General features: G+C 38.3%; 1 protein-coding gene across 1 annotated transcript in view; it reads left to right on the top strand.

Annotated features, from left to right (window-relative positions):
- nsmce2 (NSE2 (MMS21) homolog, SMC5-SMC6 complex SUMO ligase) overlaps positions 1–23248 on the top strand; it is a 219648-nt gene that overhangs the window by 37249 nt on the left and 159151 nt on the right. Inside the window, exon 4 of the mRNA XM_059970774.1 lies at positions 4683–4836. Coding sequence (XP_059826757.1) covers positions 4683–4836 — 154 coding nt within the window. The remainder of the gene's footprint in view (positions 1–4682; positions 4837–23248) is intronic.

Below are 23248 nucleotides of genomic sequence, written 5' to 3'. Positions count from 1 at the left end.
TAAAAGCAGGAATGATATGATGAATGCACAACCTATATAAAGTAGAAATACTTTTCTGCAATCATTGCAGCACCATCAAGCGAAGCGAAAATCTCATGCAAGCGCTCTTGGCGGAAGCACTCTTTCCAGTAACCTTTAAGCTATGAAGCTTAAAACTGGTCAAACCACCCATGACTATCTTTAAATTCCATTTTCGTAAAAATGTCTAATTCATATGGGAAATTTTTTTTCCAATAAATTGCAGTTTCGTCACAGTTTCACTTGGTTATACGAATAACCACCTTCTGTAATTATCTTCTTCAGTTCTGCTGGGAATTTTTCGGCGGCTTCAGTATCAGCCGAAGCACTCTCCAGTGAAAGTTAAACTATGAAGCTGCCTTCGTCTCAGAAACCGATCAAACCACCCATGACTACCTTCAAATTCCACTTTTGCAACACTTTTATCACTATTGTCCAGTGCTTTCTGTCAGCTTATTAAAACGACTGACTGATTTCTCCTTAAGTATAAGATAACTTAACGGAACACCACGCTTTGTTCATCCATCAATCCACTCAAGAAATAGATTTTCCATTTTATCCATTATTGGATGCTGACTAAAAGAGACCACTTTGCTATGAGCAGAACCAATAGTAACATCGGCAGCTTTCAAGGTTCTTTCTCTCTGTGTAACTAGTGCGAATGGTGGACACAGGCAAGTTCAATGCGTGGACAATGTCCTTACTTCGTTGACCGCAATTGAAATGTTTAATTACGTCTAGTTTTACACTAAGCTTAACACCCTTACTTAGGCTTTTCTGATACCTTCGAACTCATCTCGCTTATGGATGCACAAAATAAATCGAGATAAAGCACAGATGCTCACAGACACGTTTAAGCTATGATGGCTAGAGTACAGTTCCAGGGGAGGAGCCTGGCTGCTTTGGGCACGTGCTGCCTTTTTTTGTAAAAGCAAAGACACTCTTCGGCTAGCGAAAACATATAACTAATGTAGGTCTTTCGTAACAGCGAGCTGTCGTAAAGCAAACGTTTGGAAAACGGGAGCCACCTGTACTCAAATGGTAAAATAGTACAACTGTGGCTGACAAAGGAAGTCAAAGCAATTGTAAAAACAAAAGAAAGGGAATACAACAAAGCAAAAATTATTGGGAAGATTTTATAAGCCTACAGAGAGCAACTAAAAGAATCATTAGAAGGGAAAAGATGAAATTTGAAAGCAAGTAGCAAATAATGTCAAAGTGGATAGTAAAAGTTTTTTTCAAGTATGTTAAAAATAAAAGAGAAATGAGAGTGGATATAGGACCACTAGAAAATAAGGCAGTAGAAATGATAACGGGGGACAAGGAGATGGCTGATGAACTAAATGAGTATTTTGCTTTGGTCTTCACTGTGGAAAACACTAGTAGTCTGCCTGATGTTGTAGTGTGTGAAGGAAGAGAAGTGGGTGCAGTTACTGTTACAAGAGAGAAGGTGCTCAAAAAGCTGAAAGACCTAAAGGTGCACAAGTCACCCGATGAGAGGAACTGTACCTTAGGGTTCTGAAAGAGGTACTGTTGAGATTGTGGTTGCATTAGAAATGATCTTTCAAAAATCATTGGACTGGCATGGTGCCGGAGGACTGGAAAATTGCCAATGTTACTCCACTCTTTAAGAAAACAATTCGGTGAACTTGACTCTCAGGAATGCAGATACAGTACCTTGAACAGGCTGACGGTTGGCCATCTCTGGAAGAGAGTGTGCTGGGTTGGACTTCAAGATGGATGAAAACCCAAGGCCCTAGGCAGAAAACAAACAGGTCTTCTCCCCACTACTCTCTGCCAGCTAAGATTCTCCACCTGAGCCCGTCCCATCTGCCTGCATTTGAAATGTTTCCCTCCTTTCTCTTTCATACCATCAGGTGGGAGGTGCAGGAGTCTTAGTTGCTTCCTTACAACTATTGGACTTCTGGATCTGCGTGGATGGCTTCACTTGCTTCAATGCTGAACTGGCTCAATGGCCTGTGGACTCATTTTCAGGAACTCTGCAGCTCGTGTTATCAGTATTATTTGTTACCTTTTTTATTACTCGCACCACTTTCCCCTCTGGCACATTGGATATTTATTGGTCTTTATTGTGTGTTTTTCATGGATTCTATTGTATTTCTTTATTTTCCTATACTTGCCCAAATCTTAAGGTTGTATATGGTATACATACTTCGATAATAAATCTACTTTGGACTTTGATACTGTACAAGTTGAATTTTTGTTGAAAGCATGACACCCTAAGACCATGAGATATAGGAGCAGAAGAAGCTATTTGGCCCATCCAGCTTGCTCCGCCGTTAAATCATGGGCTGATCCAATTCTTCCAGTCATCCTTACTCACCTGCCTTCTCCTCATACCATTTGATGCCCTGGCTAATCAAGAACCTATCTATCTCTGCCTTAAATGCACCCAGTGACTTAGCCTCCACAGCCGCTCGTGGCAACAAATTCCACAGTTTTACCACCGACTGACTAAAGTAATTTCTCTGCATTGCTGTACTTAATGGACATCCTTCAATCCTGAAATTGTGCCCTTGTGTCCTGGACTCATCAGATTAGGATTGTGCACGGCACCCCGCTTAACAATTAACAGAATTCTCTCTTCAGGACCTCTCTTTTTCTACCTATGTCATTGGTTCCACCTGCTTTTTACCCTCTCCCTTCAGAATACTCTGCACCTGATCCAAGGCATCCCGTACCCTGGCACCTGGGAGGCAACACACCATGCAGGTATCTCTATTAGGCTGACCGAACCTTCTGTCTGTTCCCCTCACTCCCCTATGACTACCGCATTCCTCATCTTCTTCTCTCCCTTTTGCACCACGGAATCAGGCTCAGTGCCAGAGACTGGATTGCCAGGGTCGTCCTCTGTCAGGACACCCTCTCAACAGCATCCAAAATGAGATACCAATTACTGAGGGAGATGGCCACAGCGGTGTTCTCTACTACCTGAGCTTTTCCATCCCTTCCCTGACAGACACCCACTTGTCTAACTCCTGCAGCCTCGGGGTGACTAACTCCTTGTAGCTCCTATCTATCTTCTGCTCACTTGCCCTTATAAGCTGTAGGTCATCAAGCTGAAGCTCCAGATCCCTAACATGTTTTCTTAGAAGCTACATCTCGGTGCACCTGGCACAGATGTGTTCGTATGGGAGACTGGAAGATTCCCAGGATTCCCACATCTGACACCCAGAGCAAAGTACTACCCCTACAGACATGCTCTCTATTCCTTCAAAAAAAAACAAGGGAAAAAAAAAGTCCACCTACCCATTTACCTCACTGAAGCCCGAATGAGCCAAAGCCCGACCACTCTGCCTCAGACCACTCCATCGATGATGCTCTGCTAGGTAGTGTCTCCCTTTTATGCCTGAACCTTCCCAGCTCTGTAACACATGATTGGTGCTCCAGTTATAGCCGAGTTCCTGCAAAGCTTTCCCCTTTAAAACTTCGGTCCCGGATCTGTGCGCTGCCTCCTCTCTTGGAGCTCTCCAACTCACAACTGGTGCGCCAGTTATCTTCACTTTCTCAACCTTCTTAACAGTAAATAGATTTTCCAGCTGGCTATGCTAATGTTTGGTCATGTGTTTGGAACAAATTCTGTTCCTGGTAATGTAATCCAAGTTCTAATATTAAACATCTGAATGTGTGACCAGCTGTTCCAGAAGCCAGCTAATCTCCATAATAATAATAATGGGTTGAGGATGGTGGAAGGATAGCCATTTAAAAATATCCACAATCTGACATTTCTCACTATCCATTATAAATTGTAAAGAAAATCTTGCGTTTATTTCAGATTGATAACAAATCCACTCTGCTAAAGATGTATTCACCTTTGCAAATTTACATATTTTTCGTTCATGGTCTCATATCTGATATTAAATTGTGGGTGTGAAACTTGGGTAAGCCTGGAGTAAAAAAAATGTTTGGACATTTAATGTTGGAGTTACAAAAAAAGTGTTATGGCTGGTTACTTCCTGCATTAGTCTGGACAGATCAAAGCGTTTATGATGAGAAACATTTTTGCAAAGTTAATAATTTGTGCGAGGACCAGTTGAAAACTTTTATCTGAATGTAGATGCTTTTCAGCTTTACAAAATCTGCTAGTTAAGAACCTTGCATTCCAATGAATAACATTCTCTTGATTTTTCCTTTTCCATCCACCCTCTTGATATTAACCTTTTCTGTATATTGGCTTTGAACAACATAGAAGTGTTCGACATAGTACAAAAATGCAGTGTTTTATTTGCAAATTATAGTATATCTGTGATTTGGTTCGAAATCTGTAACTATCTTAGGAGAGGCTGAGACATGTGTTAACTTTATCAATTCCCATCTTAAGAACCTTTCTTTCATATCCCAGTATCTCACTTCATGTCTCCTCTCCCACCCATCCATCTTCCCCCTCACCTTTCACCCGTTAGCTTGTATTCCTTCCATTTCCTCCATCTTTTTATTTTAGCCTCTGCCTCCCTGCCCTTGCAGTACTGATTAAGAGTCTAGGCCCAAAACTTCTTTTATTTACTCCTCTAATTGCAGCTGCCTGACTTACAGAGTTTCTTCAGCTTTGTGTGTTTGTGTTCCTCTGGATTTCTAGCATCTTCAGAATCTTTGGAATTTATCTTAAGAACCAATCACATTTATAAATATAAATCTTTTTCTAGGTAATGCAAGAACGAACAGAACGATTGCCTGATCTGAGATTACTATTAGATAAAAGGTTTAAAGAACTGAAAAATCTGAACAAAGATGAAGATCTACTTAAAACTGATAAATATCTCCATTTTAAATGTCAGCTGAATGAAATGAGAAGGCAAGGTAAGTGCAATGGTTATTTCACATCTGTGTCAATGCTTAGTGTTTATAGCCTCATTGTGGAGTTTGACATTGTCTTTTGAAGGTACTGCAGAGAGGGTTAGCACAGAAACAGGCCCTTCAGCTCATCTAGTCCATGCTGAGCAATTTAAACTGCCTACTCTCATCGACTTGTACTGGGATTTAGCCCTCCATACTTCTACCATTCCCCATTCCCCATGTGCCTCTCCAAACTTAAATGTTGAAATCGAACTCGCATGCACCACTTACGCTGGTAGCTTGTATCATGATGCAACTGAATTTCACCTCCCCTGGATCGCAAACACCTGACATGCTCACTCCTCCAAATTAATGAGCTCCCATAATATCATTGAACTTAAAAGTTCAATGTACATGCATTCAGATTCATTTATTTATCACATGTACGTGAAACATACAATGAAATGTGTTGTTTGTATTAGCAATCAACACAACTTAGATGTGCTAGGAGCCGCCTGCAAGTGTCACTACACTTTCTAGCACCGACATAGCATACCCATCTTGTTCAGCAGAGCAACACAAACAATAATACCAACAAAACAGCAGTAAAACAAACCCCTTTACCATCCTCCCAACAACTCATCCACTTGCTCACAAGTCTGGCCTCCAACATCATGTCAGGCCGATCCAGAATCCTTGGCATCAAACTAGCAGATATTGTGCCTCTGACCTTTAGTCCCTGGCCTGGACTTGGAGGCCCATAGATATTGGGCAACTGACTTCTGGGCACACTGACCCAGAGGCTTTCAGACTCACCAATCCTATGATTGGCTGAACTAGTTTCCTTTCTCTGTCTGCTTGTAGTAATTGTTCTTTCTTATCCATCATCTGATGTGCTTTTGATGCCATTCATTACAGTACTGTGGAAGTCTGGTATTTTCCGACTTGTGGGCATTTGTAAAAAAAACTAGTCATTATCCAGGGCTGCTTGTACATGGCAATTAAGGAAATGTCAAATAGAAAGACCATTATCCACTTAGACAACCATTCTAGTGAAGTTTGTTTGAAAGATTTTGTTGTTCATAATGCTTGCTGATCCATAACATAGATAGTTTTGAGGAGAAGGTATAGTTGCATGCAACTGCTGAGAGGATGAGTGAGGTCCTTCTCCCCCTTTTAGTGACATTTACTGGTAGTGTATACGAGGACCTTGAAGCATTCCACACTGAATCCCAATAAATAAATAAATAAACAAACAAACAAACAAACAAATAAATAAGCTGTTCCTAAGACGTTGAGTGTGTGCCTTCTGACTTCTATACCACCTTCCTGATGGTAGCAATGAGACGTGGGCATGTTCTGGATGGTGAGGGTCTGTCATGATGGAGGGTCCTTAATGAGGGGAGGTATATTACTGACATGGGCTAGATATAGGAACAAGGATTTTAGATGAGGAAAGGGTGATGGGGAAATCCAAATATGATGTGGATAAACAGGGCAGAAGGAAGGAAGTGAAAAACTGCCTTGAATATACTGTTTTATATAATAAATTCTAGTCAGGAAAGCTCACCAGCTCTTGGTGGTGGGTGGGGGGGGGGGGGGGTGTTGAGAGGAATGGAATGATGAAATGACAGAGCAGAGAGCTCGACTAGTACATTACTACTCACAACCTTCTATAGATGCACAGTTATCCCCACTGAACTCTACTGAAGAATGACATATCTTGAATATCGACGTCCAATCTGTCAGCGGTGCAGACTCGAAGGGCCGAATGCTCTACTTCTGCACCTATTGTCTATTGTCTAGTTCTAGTCAGTTTTTTACTGATGACGGGACGATTGTTCTTTGCCTTGCACTCCTCAATAATTCCAGTAGGGGTCACTGAAGTTCAACAGACTTCCCAGTACTCGATTAATACAAAAGCAACATTTGAATTCAGAATAACTAGCTGCCACATGGAAGATATTGAGTAAGAGGTACTTTAATGTTTTATTTGCTTGAATTAATTGCATATATTTAATTGTTTTTATGTTGGAGCGTTCAATTAAAAAAATCTCTGTGGGTTTTAGCTTCTATAAGCTAGTCAAGCGATTTGTTGTACAAGTGTTTCTGCAGACCCCTCTGCATTTTCTCAATGTGATTATTAGTTACATTCAGAAAGGCACCACGCAGAGTCTTGCTGAGCAGCTCCCAGCTCTGGCTTACCTGAGAACATTTATACCTGTGGGTTCGCTCCTGGTAAGAGTGCATTTAGATGGTAGGCTGTTGAGGTAATTCACCAGTCACTGGGACACCATGTATTATATGAACCAGAGTTATTTGGAAAACAAAAGGGTGATTGTGTAACTTATTATTTCCACTTTCAGCAGGTTTTGTGGTGTAGTAATGTAACATTGATCTAAATAAATGTGATCTGAGCCAGTAAATAAAATACAGGATCATATGGTGCTCTACTGGAATTGATATTACAGTAATCAAATTATTTCTTCTCTATTTTGGTCACTTTGCTTTTTTTTCAAAGTTTTATGTTTTCTCCTATCTAACATACCTAAAGTATAATTCTATACTTTAGTTTAATTCTATTTCACTCTGGAGAGGGGTTGAAAGGAATGGAATGGCGGAACAGAGCACTTGAACTGAATGGCTTAATTCTGCTCCGATGTTGGTCTTACATCTGTGAGGAGATGCAAATGTCAGAACTGGTTGCACAGATTGGACAATTCTGTTTTGTGTTTTATTTTCCAAATCATGACTGCAGGTATACAGTATACAGGTGAACAATAATAGTAACACACACAAAATGTTGGTGGAATGCAGCAGGCCAGGCAGCATCTCCAGAAAAGAGTACAGCTGATGTCCATAATCACAGGATTTATCCCTGTGAAATGTAATAAATAAGAAGATGCTGTTTTGGACAGACAGAAAGCAGATTGTCCTGATGAAGGGTCTCGACCTGAAACATTGACTGTACTCTTTTCCATAGATGCTCCTCCAGCATTTTGTGTGTGTTGCTCGGATTTCCAGCATTTGCAGACTTTCTCTTCTTTGTTATGGAAGAGCAACAGTTCTGTCTGGGGCTAAGTTCAGTGTTGTTTTCTTTTCATTTTCTCATCTGTCTTTCCTTAGCAATTTCAGATTGATCTGGTCCTAGGCTCTTTTCAATAAAGGAGGATCTCTGATTCACATTGGATTATTTTTTCAATCCTCTCCTTCTGGCGGAAAAGTCTCCGGTCTCTTGCTGACAGCTCCCAGACCACAGGAGTCCAAATCACAAAACTAATTCTTTCCACCCTTTTTATGGTACCATTTTGCATGCAACTGGAAATTGTCATATTATGACAATACCGACGTAAACATAACATGGATCAATTCACAAGAATAAATGAGAATTATTGAAATGAATCTGCAATAAGAGTTCTAAAGCGTTTAAAAACTCGATATTCTGCAGATGCTGGAAATCTGGAGCAACACACTAAGTGCTGGAAGAACTCAGCAGGTCAGTCCGCATCTATGGAGGGGAATAAACAGTTGAGATTTTAAGCAAGACCATTCATCAGGACTAGAGGGAAGAGGGAAGAAGACAGAATTAGAAGGTGGGAGAGGTGGAGGAGTAAAAGCTGGCAGGCTACAGGTCAAGCCAGGTGAGGGGGAAGAAGAAGTGAGAAGTTAGGAGGTGTTGGGTAAAGGGCGAAAGAAGGAAGAATTTGATAGCAGGGGAAGTACACCATGGAAGAAAACCAAGGAGAAGGGGCACCAGAGTGAGGTGATAAGTGAAGATAAGAGAAGGGGTAAGAGGAGAGCCAGAATGGGGAATAGTAAAAGATAGCTGTCGGATTGGAGGCTACCCAACTGGAATGTGAGGTGTTGCTCTTAAGAGTAGCCTGATTGTGTCAGTAGAGGAGGCTATGGACCAAAATGGGAAGAAGAATTAACATGGGTAGTCAGCAGGAAAGCTCATCCATTGTGGCAGATGGAGAGAAGGTGCGTGATGAAGCTGGGTCTCACCAACGTTGACGAAGCCACACCAGGAATACCAGATACAATAGATGACCCCAACATGCTTGCAGTTCCTTCCCAGTGAGTCTTCAGCATTTACAGTTCATTATGCCTTTGTTGTTACTGACCAGCCTCTCCTTGTTCTATCAATTGGTTCTCTTAGAGTTTCTCATGTGTGTTGACCATGTATATAAAGTAGACCTGAGAGAGAACCACTGAATGTTTAACACAATAAATTTATTGGATTATTTTGTGCTGACAGCTTTTCGGTTTTTCCTCCCGATATGTGGAATCTCTGCATGAGGAGCAAAGGCTTTGCATGAACACAACTATACCAGGCTTACTTCACTAATGATGATTCCTTGATTAAATGTACAAGATTCTGTCAAAGTTGTCAAGGTCTATTTGTTCTGCATTTTCTTTGTGCTGTGCCAACAGCAAAGATCTTGTTGCAACTCAAATGCTGACCTGTGTTCTGGGTGACACAGGAAGATGAAATAGTAATAAACTCTGGTTATTAGAGTCTTTGTGTACCTTGGCAAGGTTTGGTATATTTTTCTATGATGTGCTGGCAATATGAAAGCCATTAACCTTGAATTTCTCTGGCATCTGTCCACTGCAGAATAAGAAAGGTGCACTGAGTAAAACTGGCTTATAGCTGCAGGTGTTTATTATGAACAGCCAGCTTAAACTTTAGAATGTGTCATGGAAACCAGTATTTTCACAAATTGCTGAACTTACAATGAGTTGAATATTAATCGGGATCCCTGTAAGTAATATAAATGCCAAATGAAAGTAATATGACTCACTGTGAGTCATTTGATTCAGGTTATTTTGAAAGTGTACACAATAAATAATTTGGCTGTTATTCTGTTTACTGCAATACCTATAAAGTATTGGAGGAACTCAGTAGGTCAGGCTGCATCTATAGAAATGAATAAATAGTCGATGTTTTGGGCAGAGATCCTTCAGGATCTGATTCATTTCCATAGATGCTGCCTGACCTCCTGAGTTCCTCCAGCATTTTGCATGTGTTCTGGATTTCAAGCATCTGCAGAATCTCATGTGATTCTGTTTACTGTGCTATAGATATTTTTCTAGGAACTTAAGATTGCATTTATTACAATCATTATTGAAGGTTAGTGCAGAGCACACCAGGATACCAGCCTGCAGGATACTTAACTGAGCTTTATCGATAACCCTGTTTGTACAGTATGTGAATCCTCCCATAGAACCATAGAACATTACAGCACAGAAACAGGCCTTCTTGGCTGTGCCAAACCATTTTTCTGCCTAGTCCCACTGACCTGCACTTGGGCATTATCCCTCGAAACCCCTCTCATCCATATACCTGTCCAAGTTTTTCTTAAAAGTTAAAAGTGAGCCCGCATTCACCACTGCATCTGGCAGCTCATTCCACACTCCCACCACTCTCTGCGTGAAGAAGCCCCCCCAATGTTCCCTTTAAACTTTTCCCCCTTCACCCTTAACCCATGACCTCTGTTTTTTTTCTCTCCTAGCCTCAGTGGGGAAAAAGCTCCCATGTGGGAGTGGCTAACTGAGTGGCATCGGAATAACATTATTAACTACCTCTACGTCTCCCCTTCTTTTAAAAAAAGAAAAACTAGGTACGTACTACTTATCCATAGAACTGCATAGAAATTAATCACTGAAGCTGGGTGATTTAGTTCATTTTGCCCATAGGACATAACTTGTGTTCCTTATATAAGCATAAAAAAGAATTGCCACCATTATAACTGTCTTACAATAAAACTATTAACCACCACTACAGGGGAGACGTCACGTGATGATGTAGGATCGAGACATGGAAATCCAGCTCTCCCATTAAAAAAAAGCAGTAAAATAACATTTAAGTGAAGAAAAGTTATTAAATACTTTTTAAAAACTACTTATAAACTATTCAGGATTGTCTTAAGATATGCCTCCTAAACAGAAGCAGAAGAAAACTACTACTTTGAAGACAACACAAGTTGAAAAAGAGTCAAGGCCAGTCACTCTGAAAGAGCCTCGGGCTCAACTGCATTTTACCTCTGGCGATACAGAACAGGAAACTGCGGCAACATCAACCGTTTCCAAAAAAAAGAGCAACAGGAATTACGCATGCTTGAAGGAAGGGGCATGCGCAAACACGAGCAACCCAAACTACAAATCCCAGCTATGATCGGAAGTGAAAGTGAATATGAGGTGGAATCAGATTCTCTGGATAAATCAGACGAAGATGAAGAGACAAACAAAGAAGAGCAACAGGAAGAGGTTGGAGGTGATGGAGACATAAGAAAAACTTTGGTGCAAATAATGCATGAATTAAAAGTAATAAAAAATATTAAAAACATGAAGATTATGTTTGATAAAAGGATGAAAAGTTAATTGAAATTGAAAGGGCTCACAGAGCCTTAAGACCAAGACCTCAAGTTGATCAAAACCCACGATCAATCTTGATAAAATGCTTAAGATAACAAGATCCCGAAGAAAAGATCCCGAAGGCAGCTGCCCAACGTGCCAGAAAGAGAAACGGGCCATTGATGATAGAAGGGAAAACAGTTCTTTTCTATCCTTTTCTAAGTTATGATCTTTTGAAGAGAAAGAAGGAATTTAACCCAGCAAAAAAAGTTTTACGGGAAAAAGATAGATAGATAGATCAACAAAGGTTGTTACAAAATCAAAAGTAGCAAAATTCACTTTATCATTGATGAAATATTTAAATTTGATTGATATATGGAGAAGAATTAATCCAAAAGAAAGAGATTACTCATTTTATTCAAATAGACATAAAACTTATTCAAGGATAGATTTTTTTTCTATTATCAACGAATATTCAAGACAGAGTGAAATATATGGAACATAAAGCAAGAATATTGTCGGATCATTCCCCCTTGATAATGGCAATGATAATGATGGATAAAGAGGAATCGATTTACAGATGGAGATTTAATTCAATATTATTAAAACATCAAGATTTTTGTGATTTCATGAAAGAGCAGATCCAGTTTTTTTTTAGATACAAATTTACATTCAGTTGATGATAAATTTATAGTATGGGAAGCAATGAAGGCATATTTGAGAGGTCAGATAATAAGTTATACTTCTAAAATTAAGAAGGAATATATGATAGAAACAGATCAATTGGAGAAAGAGATTACAAAATTAGAAAAAGAATCTCAAAGATATATGACAGAAGAAAAAAGAAGACAACTTGTTAACAAGAAGTTACAATATAATACACTTAAGACATACAGAACAGAAAAAGCAATTATGAGAACTAAATAGAGATATTACGAACTAGGTGAAAGATCACACAAGATACTTGCTTGGCAGTTAAAAACAGACCAGACTTCCAAAATGATAAATGCAATTAGAACAAGTGTAAATAAAATTACTTACAAACCTTTAGAAATTAATGAAACTTTATGAAATTTTTATTCTGAACTGTATCAATCAGAATCACAAAATTGTAATGTCGAGATAGAAAGGCTTTTATCACAAATATCTCTTCCAAAATTGAATTCGGAAGAACAGAAGGGATTAAATATGCCTTTTACTGTAAAAGAGGTCGAAGAAGCTGTAGGATCACTTCAGAGTAATAAATCCCCAGGAGAAGATGGTTTTCTGCCCGAATTTTACAAAAAGTTTAAAGATTTACTAATTCCTCCTTTTATGGAGTTAATACATCAAGTGGAAAGAACACATGAACTTCCAGAATCTTTTACGACAGCTATTTTAATAGTATTGCCAAAAAAATATAGAGATCTTTTAAAGCCAACATCATATAGACCTATTTCTTTGTTGAACACCGATTATAAAATAATAGCAAAAATTTTATCTAATATATTATCTAAATACCAAAATTAATACATGTGGATCAATCAGGATTTATCAAAAATAGACAATCAGCAGATAATGTAACTCGGTTACTTAGTATAATTCATCTGGCACAAAAGAGGGAGGAAATGTGTGTGGCAGTTGCTTTAGATGCAGAAAAGCATTTGATAGATTGGAATGGGATTTTTTATTTAAGGTATTGGAAAAGTATGGGTTAGGAAAATCTTTTATAAAATGAATTAAAACCTTAAATACCCAAAGCTGAAGTAATGACAAATGGTCAAATTTCAACATCGTTTCAGTTAACAAGGTCAACTAGGCAAGGTTGTCCATTATCACCTGCTTTATTCGTGTTGGTGTTAGAACCATTAGCTGAATTAATTAGAACAGACCCAGATATTATGGGTTTCAGAGTTAACCAGGAGGAATATAAGATTAATTTATTTGCTGATGATGTTTTGCTTTATTTAACAAACCCATTGTATTTGCTGTGTAAATTATCTTCTAGATTGGAAGAATATGGGAAGATATCAGGCTACAAAATAAATTGGGATAAAAGTGAAATTCTACCCCTTACTAAAGGAGATTATAGTCAATGTCAATTAATAACTCAATTTAGATGGCCGATAAATGGTATAAAATATTTAGGTATAAGAGTTGATAAGGATATAAAGAATTTATATAAATTAAATTATTTACCATTATTGAAAACAATTCAAGAAATCTTGATAAATGGATGATGTTACCAATAACATTAGTAGGCAGAGTAAATGCTGTAAAAATTAATGTATTCCCTAGATTACAATATATATTCCAGAGAAGTTTTTCAAGAGTTAAATAGATGTGTGAGGAAGTTCCTTTAGAAAGATAAGATGTCAAGAATGTCGTTGGAAAAATTGACATGGAAATTTGACCTAGGAGGGTTACAACTTCCAAACTTTAAAAATCATTATAAAGCAAATCAACTTAGATTTATTGCATCTTTTTTTGATGAAGATAAACCGGCATGGATTAGAATAGAACTAGATAAAATAGGAGAAAATATACTAGAAGATTTTATATATAAGTGGGAATCTAAATGGATACGGGAAAAGAAAGAATCTCCTATATAAAACATTTGATTGATTTATGGAATAAGATAAATGTTGATGATGAGATAAAGAAATCTTTATTAGCAAAGAGACCTTTAATTCAAAATAAACTTATTCCTTTTACAATGGATAACCAACTTTTATACAACTGGTTTCAAAAAGGGATTAGATATACAGGAGATGGTTTTGAAGGAGGTATATTAATGTCATTTGATCAATTAAAGAATAAATATAAATGATCAAACAACACTCTTTTTTGTTATTTCCAATTAAGGGCTTCTTTAAGAGATAAATTGGGTTATTACAATGTTATTGCCGAAACCTAATGAAATAGAAATTTTAATTCAAAAAGGAAAAATTTTAAAAATTATTTCTTGTATGTATAGTTTGATTCAAAAGCAGGCAATTAAACAAGGAATTCATAAGTCAAGTCAAAAATGGGAAACTGATTTGAATATTAAAATTGAAGAAACAAATTGGTCAAGACTATGTCTTGACAGTCTGACAAATACAGCAAATGTCCGGCTAAGACTAGTGCAATATAATTTTTTACATCAATTATACATTACACCACAAAAAATAAATAAATTAAACCCAAATTTATCTGATCAATGCTTCCGATGTAATCAAGAAATTGGTACTTTTTTACACTCTACCTGGTCTTGTTTTAAAATTCAAACTTTTTGGACAAATTTAAGAGTTTTACGGGAACTAATTATTGGAATACAACTTCCTCATAATCCAACATTATTTTTACTAGGTGATATTGAAGGGATAAAATTGAAATCCAAGTTGAATAAATATCAGAAAGAATTCATAAAAATTGCATTGGCGGTAGCCAAAAAGGCTATTGCAGTTACTTGGAAATCGGATTCATATAGATAGTTGGAAGAATGAAATTTTTAGCTGCATTCCACTTGAAAAAATGACTTATAATTTAAGATACAAATATGAAATATTTTTGAAAATTTGGTGCCCTGATTTACAAAAGCTAGGATTAAATATATAGGTGCTCTGAAGATAAAATTATTGGTTATCTGGGGTGTTACGGATTCAGGCAACAATAAATGTATGAGTTAGGCAGGGGTTTTTATAACAAATAACACGTTTATTAAACACTGAAAACAAACCCCCCAAAAGTAAACAGATCACTAACGTAACCGGAAATCAGCTGCTGTGCGGCAGCTTAAACAGTTCTTAAAGCGATGTTGCAAAAACAGTTCTTTAAAGTAGTATTGCCAAAAGTTCAAAATGCTCACAGTCCATTTAAGGGAGAGACTTTTTAAGATGATTTAAATTCTCTTTCACGTCGTGTTGCTTCGGTTCCCAAGGTCAAACTTTTTCCCACGAAGAATTTATGAAATGAAACGGCTTAAAGGCACTGACCTTTCCTTTACAGAACTATTCCCAATCCTTTCTGCTATTTCGCAGGGATTAACACGAAAACAGTCAACGAATTCCTTCTGAATAAGGATCAAACAAGGTCGAACCTGTTTCACCGTCGAAATCGATTCTCCTCAATCTTTAACTCCCGAACTCCGATCTTCACTCTCCACTGATTCTCAAACTAGCAGTATTGTAAAGAACCTGCTGGCAATGACCTTTTAAACTTTAGGCACTAGATAAAACTTCATCTTTCAACTAAATTGCGTCATCACATTAAATCACGCAGTGGCACGAAGTCAACTTGGCAAATCCAGCCACGAACTGCCCCCCTCACAGGGTGGGGTCTTCCTTTTATAACCTGTAAAAAAAAACCTGTCACATTATCTCTACTGGCGGGAAAATGATGTCACTCCACCATCACAAGACCATTACCTCAAGTCCAGTATAGCTTCAACCCCAGTCACGTGACAAGGGTACCACTGTCACATGTCACGAGTACGTAACAGGGGAAAGAAATAAATATACATATTAAAGCTATTACGAACTCCATGGAGCATGTGGGGATCTTCCTTCCTTCCTTCCCTCCTTCCTCCCTCCCTCCCTCCCTCTCCCTCCCTTCCTTTCTTTTCTATAGGGATATGTTAGGGGGAGGGGAGAAGGGTTGATAAATTTTTTTCTTTCTGTAACCTATTTGAAAATTCAATTAAAAAAATTATTAAAAAAAAAACACCACTACAATTACTAAATCCTCCATTGTAACAAAATTATTTAGAAGTGACGCTATGCATTTACTTTTAATAACAAGTTGAAACCTATTAATACCTGATATAGAATAATAGCAGTATGATCATATCTGACTTGGTTCCAATAATTTTCATGGAGAAGTGTTAATGGTACTTTGACTGCCAAGAGCCAAGGAAAGGGAGATCAGGACAGGGGTAAAACAAGCTGGGGTTGGAAAGAACAAGGAGGAGGTGTGGGTGGAGGGAGAAAATTAGTGGAAGGGTCATAATGATGGGAGCATGAGCAGGGAATGGCCATTGTTAAAAAGGGTGTGAGCAAGAGAGAGTGATAGTATGAAAAGCATACATAGGTGTGAGCATTTGTTAAGTCCATGCAGTGGGACACAGCATCCAATCATCTTGGATCTCTTTGGACCAAGACCTCATTTTGTCAAGGTCACTCCACGTAAAAAGAATATACTTCCAGGCACTCTATACTCTTTTGAAGCAAGCCAACCTTGACCCCAAGTGATTGAAATGAGGATAAGTACCTGGGAGTCAGTTCTACTTTTTGATGAATAAAACTTGCATTTCATTGTTTATTCTTGCTGTATTTCTGTAAGTAACTATTGGTCATAGAATCTGGCGTTCCCCAAATACCAGCCTCAGGGAAGTACAAATGATAATTTATTTGAATATTAATAGATTGATCAATGTGCAATCACTGCCATGCTTGGATGTGTGTGCAATGCTTGGAACCATATAAAAACTGGAGTAAAAATAAATCATTAATGGTTCTTGACTTGTACTCTGGGGTGGGATCTCACTGAAACCTGTCGAATATTGAAAGGTCTACATAGATTGGGCTTGGAGAGGATGTAACCGGAAGTGGGGGAGTTTAGGACTAGAGGGCACAGCTCAAATTACAAGGACATCTCTTTAGAACAGAGATTAGAAGGAATTTCTGTAGTCAGTGGGTGGTGAATCTGTGGAATTCATTTTCATGGACAGCTGTGAAGGCCAAGTCATTAGGTATATTTAAAACAGAGGTTGATAGGTTCTTGATTAATAAGGTTGGTAAAGGTTATTGGGAGAAGGCAGGAAAATGTGATTCAGAGGGATAATAAATCAGCCATGATTGAATTGGTGGGTTGGTGGGTTGAATGGCCTACTTCTACTCCCGTGTCTTTTGGTCTTTATTGAAACATACAAAAGTTCAGCGTGTTTTTTATTTCTACATGGAAATGGAAGTCACCAACTGCAGCAGCTCTTTACCTTTTGGCATGCTTCATTTGATCTCTTACATCCATTTTCTCCACCATCTCAGCCTCTCACCCTGCTACCCTATTTCCACCACCTTTCTGGCCTTTCCGGGTACCTTGCCCCTGCTCTCTCTGCATCTGTCTCTCATTCCTTCTGCTTTGGTTTATCACTTTTCCATGTCTCTTTTCCTCCCCTGGCATTTCAGCATTTGTTAAATGCTCGTTCTCTTATTCTCATATATAATGTTCATACTTTCTCCAAGACTTAAAATGCTAGCAGTTTATCACCTTGACACCGAATTACAAAATGGAAGAAAACATAGTGAGTCCATAACAACTCTACGTCAGAACAATCAGAAGAGTCAGAATCAGGTTTATTATCACTGTCCTGCACGACGTGAGATTTGTTGTTTTGTGGCAGCAGTACAGTGGAAATTACCATAAGTAAGTAAACAAACAAATAGTGAAAAAAGGAATATAAGAGTTTGTGGGTTGATGGATAGTTCAGAAATGTAATAAGAGGGGGGGAAGAAGCTGTACCATATCATTGAGTGTGGGTCTACTGACACCTGAACCTCCTCTCTACTACCCTTTCACGTTTTTGCTCCTGTTTTAAATCTCCTGCTGAACTCTGTAATTTCTGGTTCTCTCTTCTGTTTTTGGCATCTGTCAGATGCTCTTTTTTTCCTGTCTTTTAGAGGTCTGGATTTCATTTCCTGACCTCTACCCTTCTGAGAATATTTGTAACTTGTAGCTGAAACATCTCAATCTTAAAGGCCTCACGTTGTTCGAGTAATGCTTTGATTGCAACACACAAACTACTGGAGGAATTCAGCAGGTCAGGCAGCACCTATGGAAATGAATAAACAGTGACGTTTTCAGCCGAGATCCTCGGGACTTGCTTTGTTTGGCAAGTTTAGTTTTTTATTTACGAGGGCCAGATCTGTTCTTATCCCATTGAAGCTCACCAAATGATTATTTTTACCTTTGAGTGATCTTAATGCTCTGTCAGAGCTATCTTTATTCTTTACAATAGTTAAATGAGGTTTTTTTTTGTTGCATGACCCACACCACAACAATTTCCTGATACATGTAAATGTATATAGCAAATAAAGTTGATACTTGGTTTTAAATTGTATGATATTATAATCACTGTTTTCTATGTGACTTCTCAAACTGATTTTTAATTGATTTGGCTTGGCTAATTTCCAAAAAACTATCTTCCTCTGGGACAAGAACAAGTACACCTGAACACACACAAGTTACTGCACTCTTTTTGCCCAAAATGTTACTGCTATCCTGGATAGTTGAATTTCCTGGCATCTTACTACTCATTATCCTATAGAATAATCCCAATCTGTAAATGTTTTTTTTAACAGATTTGGTTGTTGGTCATTCCAGTGCTTCCTCCCTCTCCAGCACTGCAATTTCTTAATCTGGTTTCTGTTACAGGCATGGTTATGTGAATCCACAGTATGTCAACCTTATTTAATTGGCTGGAAGTCATAAACACAAGATTCCTAGAATGCCTTCTGGTATGTAACATACAGAAAATGCTGGAGGAACTCAGCAAGTAGGCAGCATCTATGGGAAGGAATAACAGTTGATATTTCAGGCCAAGACCTTTTATCAGTCCTGATGAAGGGTTTCAGCCCAAACCTTCAACTCTTTATTCCTTTCCATAGATGCTGCATGATCTGCTGAGTTCCTCCAGCATTTTGTATGTGTTACTCTAGACTTCCACCATCTGCAAAATTTCCTGTGTATATAAACACGTCAGGGATTTTCTCTTGGTCTACAAAAAAAAATCTTGTTCTGCTATTTATCTTTCTGCACTCTTGTTCTCATTTTCTCTTTCAGTACTGCCTTCCTGTATTATAACATTGTAAAGTCATTTTAAACCTCCTTTCACAGCACTATACAACTTGCCCTCAAGGATTTATCCCCACTTTTAATACATTCTTTCCAGCCTGTATAACATTTCATCTTCCTCATAGCTGATCTCAGTGCTCCAGGAATCACAACTCCTCCCTCATTACTGTTTTTCAGCCAAACATTCATATCTGCTCCCTTATTTCTGTACTGACTGGTGCTTGGTATCAGGAGTAGGATGGAAATTAAAGATTAACTTTATTGTCGCATGTACACTGAAATATCAAAACATACAGTGAATTGTGTTGTTTGTATTGAGAATATGCTGGGGGCAGCCTGCAAGTGTCACCATGCTATGGCCCAAATATAGCATGCCCACAACCAACCTAACCCATGCATCTTTGGAATGTAGAAGGAAACCAGGACACTGGTAGTAATCCACGCAGTCACAAGGGAAAACGCGCAAACTCCCTATGGACAGCAGTCTTGCAGCTAGAGCTGTAAAGTGTTACGCTAACTGTTGTGCTATTCTATTTTTTAACCCCTTCCCTAACACAACATTTGTCTGCAAATCCCCCAAGACTTTCCCTGCAAATCTTGCTATTTGGTAGGTAAAATGGACATTTGACCACTATATGTTCCAGATCAGGGGAGCAGGACTGAGACAGGTCTATCACATCTGTGTACCATGATGAGTTAATCGTGAAGAAAATGCCACTCATCATCATCAGGGGCCATGTCCAGTTTAAGCTTTGACTGCCATGGCCCACACACTCCTGTTTCGGGTCATGTGGATCAATTCATTGGTATTCATTTCCAGTTCTTTGGCTGCTGTCTCCATCGTCATTTGTTTTTGCCTTCCACTTGCTTTCTTCTCTTCAATCTTTCCCATAATTACCGTGCATTCTAACTCCTCTTTCCTAATCACGTGTCCAACGAAGTTACGTTGCCTTTTCATGATCTCATACATCATTTCTCTGTTTGTGCTTCCTCTGTACATGACATCCTCGTTAGATATTCGTTTTGTCCATGATATTCTTTGCATCCTCCTCAAAAACCACTTTGCTGCTTCAATTCATTTCCTCATGTTACTAGATATTGTCCCAACATTCTGATCCATATAACATAACTGGACAAACATAATATTTCAGTACTCTGAGGCGGGTTGTCATGCCTAGTTTAGTGTTGGTCAGTATACTCTTCATTCTCGTAAAGGTGTCTTTTGCCATCCCTATTCTTCTTTTGATGTGCATGTCGCACCTGCCATCTGATGTCACCCAGCTTCCTAAGTAGCAAAAGTTCTGTACTTGTTTTATGTCTTACCCATTTATTCTCAGTCTGCAGATAAGATTCTCCTTTTTGAATATCACCATACATTCTGTCTTTTTGCAATTGATAGGCCCATTTTTGTACTTTCTTCAACAATTATATCAATTAAGTTTTGTAGTTCTTCCTCTGTACTTGCAATTAACACAGTGTCATCTACATATCTGAAATTATTGATGTTTTTGCCACCAACTTTAATTCCCAAGTTGTCTCTTATTTTTGTAATATTGTTTCACTGTACACATTATACAAATCAGGGGAGAAAACACACTCTTGTCGAACGCCTCTCTTGATTTTTGTAAACTGACACACTTCTCCATCTATTCTTATAGCGGCAGTTTGTTTCCAGTACAGATTTCTGATTAGGCGGAGGTCTTTCGAATCTAGATCTAGAGTTTCCTGTAATATTTCAAATAACTTATTGTGCTTCACTTTATCAAGTGCTTTTGTATAGTTGATAAAACAAACAAATCATTTTGCACTTGAATAGCTGGTTCTGTTAGTATCCTTAACATCAATATCACATTTCTTGCACCTTTGTCTTTCACAATACCACATTGTTCTTTACCTATTTCAGCTTGTAACTTACTTATAGCTTTTGTCATCAAAATTCTTAGAAGTATCTTGGTGATATGACTCATTAAACTTATGGTCTTATGTAATCCACATTCTATTGCTCCAGGTTTCTTAGGAAGAGTGATAAATACTGATTTTTCATCTCTTCTGGTATTATTCCAGTCTCATAAATTTAATTGATTAAATCAGTAAGTTTTTCAATTCCATAATCTTCAAGGGCGATAATTTGTTCTATTACTAATTCATCAGGACCTGCTGCCTTTCCTTTCCTTCATCTTATTTATTGCATTACGAACTTCAGATTTTAAAACAAAAGAGATGGTTGTTGACTTCAGGAGAGCACGGAGCAACCACTCTCCGCTGAACGTTGATGGCTGCTCTGTTGAGATCGTTAAGAACACCAAATTTCTTGGTGTTCACCTGGCGGAGAATCTCACCTGGTCCTTCAACACCAGTTTCATAGCCATGAAAGCCTAACAGGTCTCTGCTTTCTGCGAGGGCTGAGAAAGGTCCATCTTCCCCCCCCCCCCCCCCCATCTTCACCACATTCTACAGAGGAATGTATCGAGAGCATCCTGAGCAGTGGCATCACTGCCTGGTTTGGGAGTTGCATCATTTCAGATCGCAAGACCATGTAGTGCTTAGTGAGGTCAGCTGAGAAGATCATCGGGGTCTCTATTCCCACTATTACAGACATTTACACCACATGCTGCACCCACAAAGCTAACAGCATTGTGAAGGACCCCATGCACCCCTCACACAAACTCTTCTCCCTCTTGCCATCTGGCAAAAGGTACCAAAGCATTTGGGCTGTTATGACCAGACTGTGCAACAGTTTCTTCCCCCAAGCCATCAGCCTCCTCAATACCCTGAGTCTAGACTGACATCTACATCATTTATTACTATATTGCAATTTGTCCTCTACTGTGCCTATTGTCTTATTTATTAATTACTGTAATGCCCTGCACTATTTGTGCACTTTATGTAGTCCTGTGCAGGTCTAGTGCAATTTTTATGTTGATTTATGTAGTCTAGTGTAGCCTTGTGCTGTCTCACAGTGTCTAGTATAGATTTGTGTTGTTTCATGTAGCACCAGGGTCCTGGAGGAACGTTGTTTCCTTTTTACTGTGTACTGTACCAGCAGTTTATGGTCGAAATGACAATAAACTTTAACTTAAACTTGAAAATACTTGGACCTTCAATGTTCTTCTTAATTTCTGGTTTTTCGACTCGATCATCTTCAAACAGTTCCTGAATATACTCTGTCTGTTCATAATCTCATTTTTTCCCATGATAACGGTACTGCCCTTTGCTTTCAAACGTCCACCTGAAGAACAGAGGAGCTTTTTACCAGTGGTATTCTTGATTTGTTTATCTAACTTTGTTTATTAACTTTTTTATCTAAGGACTTATATTCTATGGGATTTGCTTTCTTCCGTCTCCTTTCTTCCATTAAATTTTTGATTTCATCTGTCATCCATTTATTCTTTGTGCTTTTTTCCTCTTTAGGAATCACTGACTTTGCTGATTCTACCAAGGCATCCTTTAGAGAATTAAACTTCATTTCTACATGATTGTATCATCTTCAACATTTCTAGACTTTGAAATCTATTCCTTACCTCAATTGCAAATTTTTGTCTTTAAGTTTTCTTCTTTAATTAGTTGTGAGTAGTCAATTAATTGTTCAGGGTTTTGCTTCTTCAGTTTTTTAAGTTTTACTTTTACATGACATATTACAGGTCATTATTACTGTTGTAATGTGAGTATTATTAACAGTAAGTTAATACTAATTGGGAAGCTGTTGGTAACGAGAGGCTGGTTTCGGGGTCGGCGGGGTTTGTATTCCCGGTGTGCATTGTATATAGTTCCACCACGGTAGTGTTCTCACTCAGGTGTAAGAGAACGCTGAACTAAACACTGAGCTAAACCCATAGTCCATGAAAACAGGATCGCAGTAAGATTAACCGTTTACTGTTCACTCTTCCACATTAACGTATGGTGAAAACTGTTGATAAAACAATACAAAATTTGTACAGTATTTGTTTCCTTCTTGATATCACATTTACATCGTAAATACTTGCAAAAGTAAACTACAACAACTACATGACGTTAAAGTGCAACATACAGTCAGAATCTACCTACGCCATTGACTGCTTTAAATACACCAACACAAACTATCCGCAACTCTTTAACTAACGAAAACATAAACCTTATCAACCGTCATTACTTTTAACAGAATCAGCGTTAACATTTTGATTCAACATATCGATTATCTCATGAACTTACGGCGTTGCTTCACTATGTTTCTAGTGCGTAGAAAGACAACTTCTCTTGCACTGATCCTGCACATGTGAGCCCCCTCCTT

This window comes from Hypanus sabinus, chromosome 1 (assembly GCF_030144855.1).
Source record: "Hypanus sabinus isolate sHypSab1 chromosome 1, sHypSab1.hap1, whole genome shotgun sequence".
In the NCBI taxonomy this organism is placed as follows: domain Eukaryota; kingdom Metazoa; phylum Chordata; class Chondrichthyes; order Myliobatiformes; family Dasyatidae; genus Hypanus; species Hypanus sabinus.
This window is presented reverse-complemented; position numbering and strand designations above follow the sequence as displayed.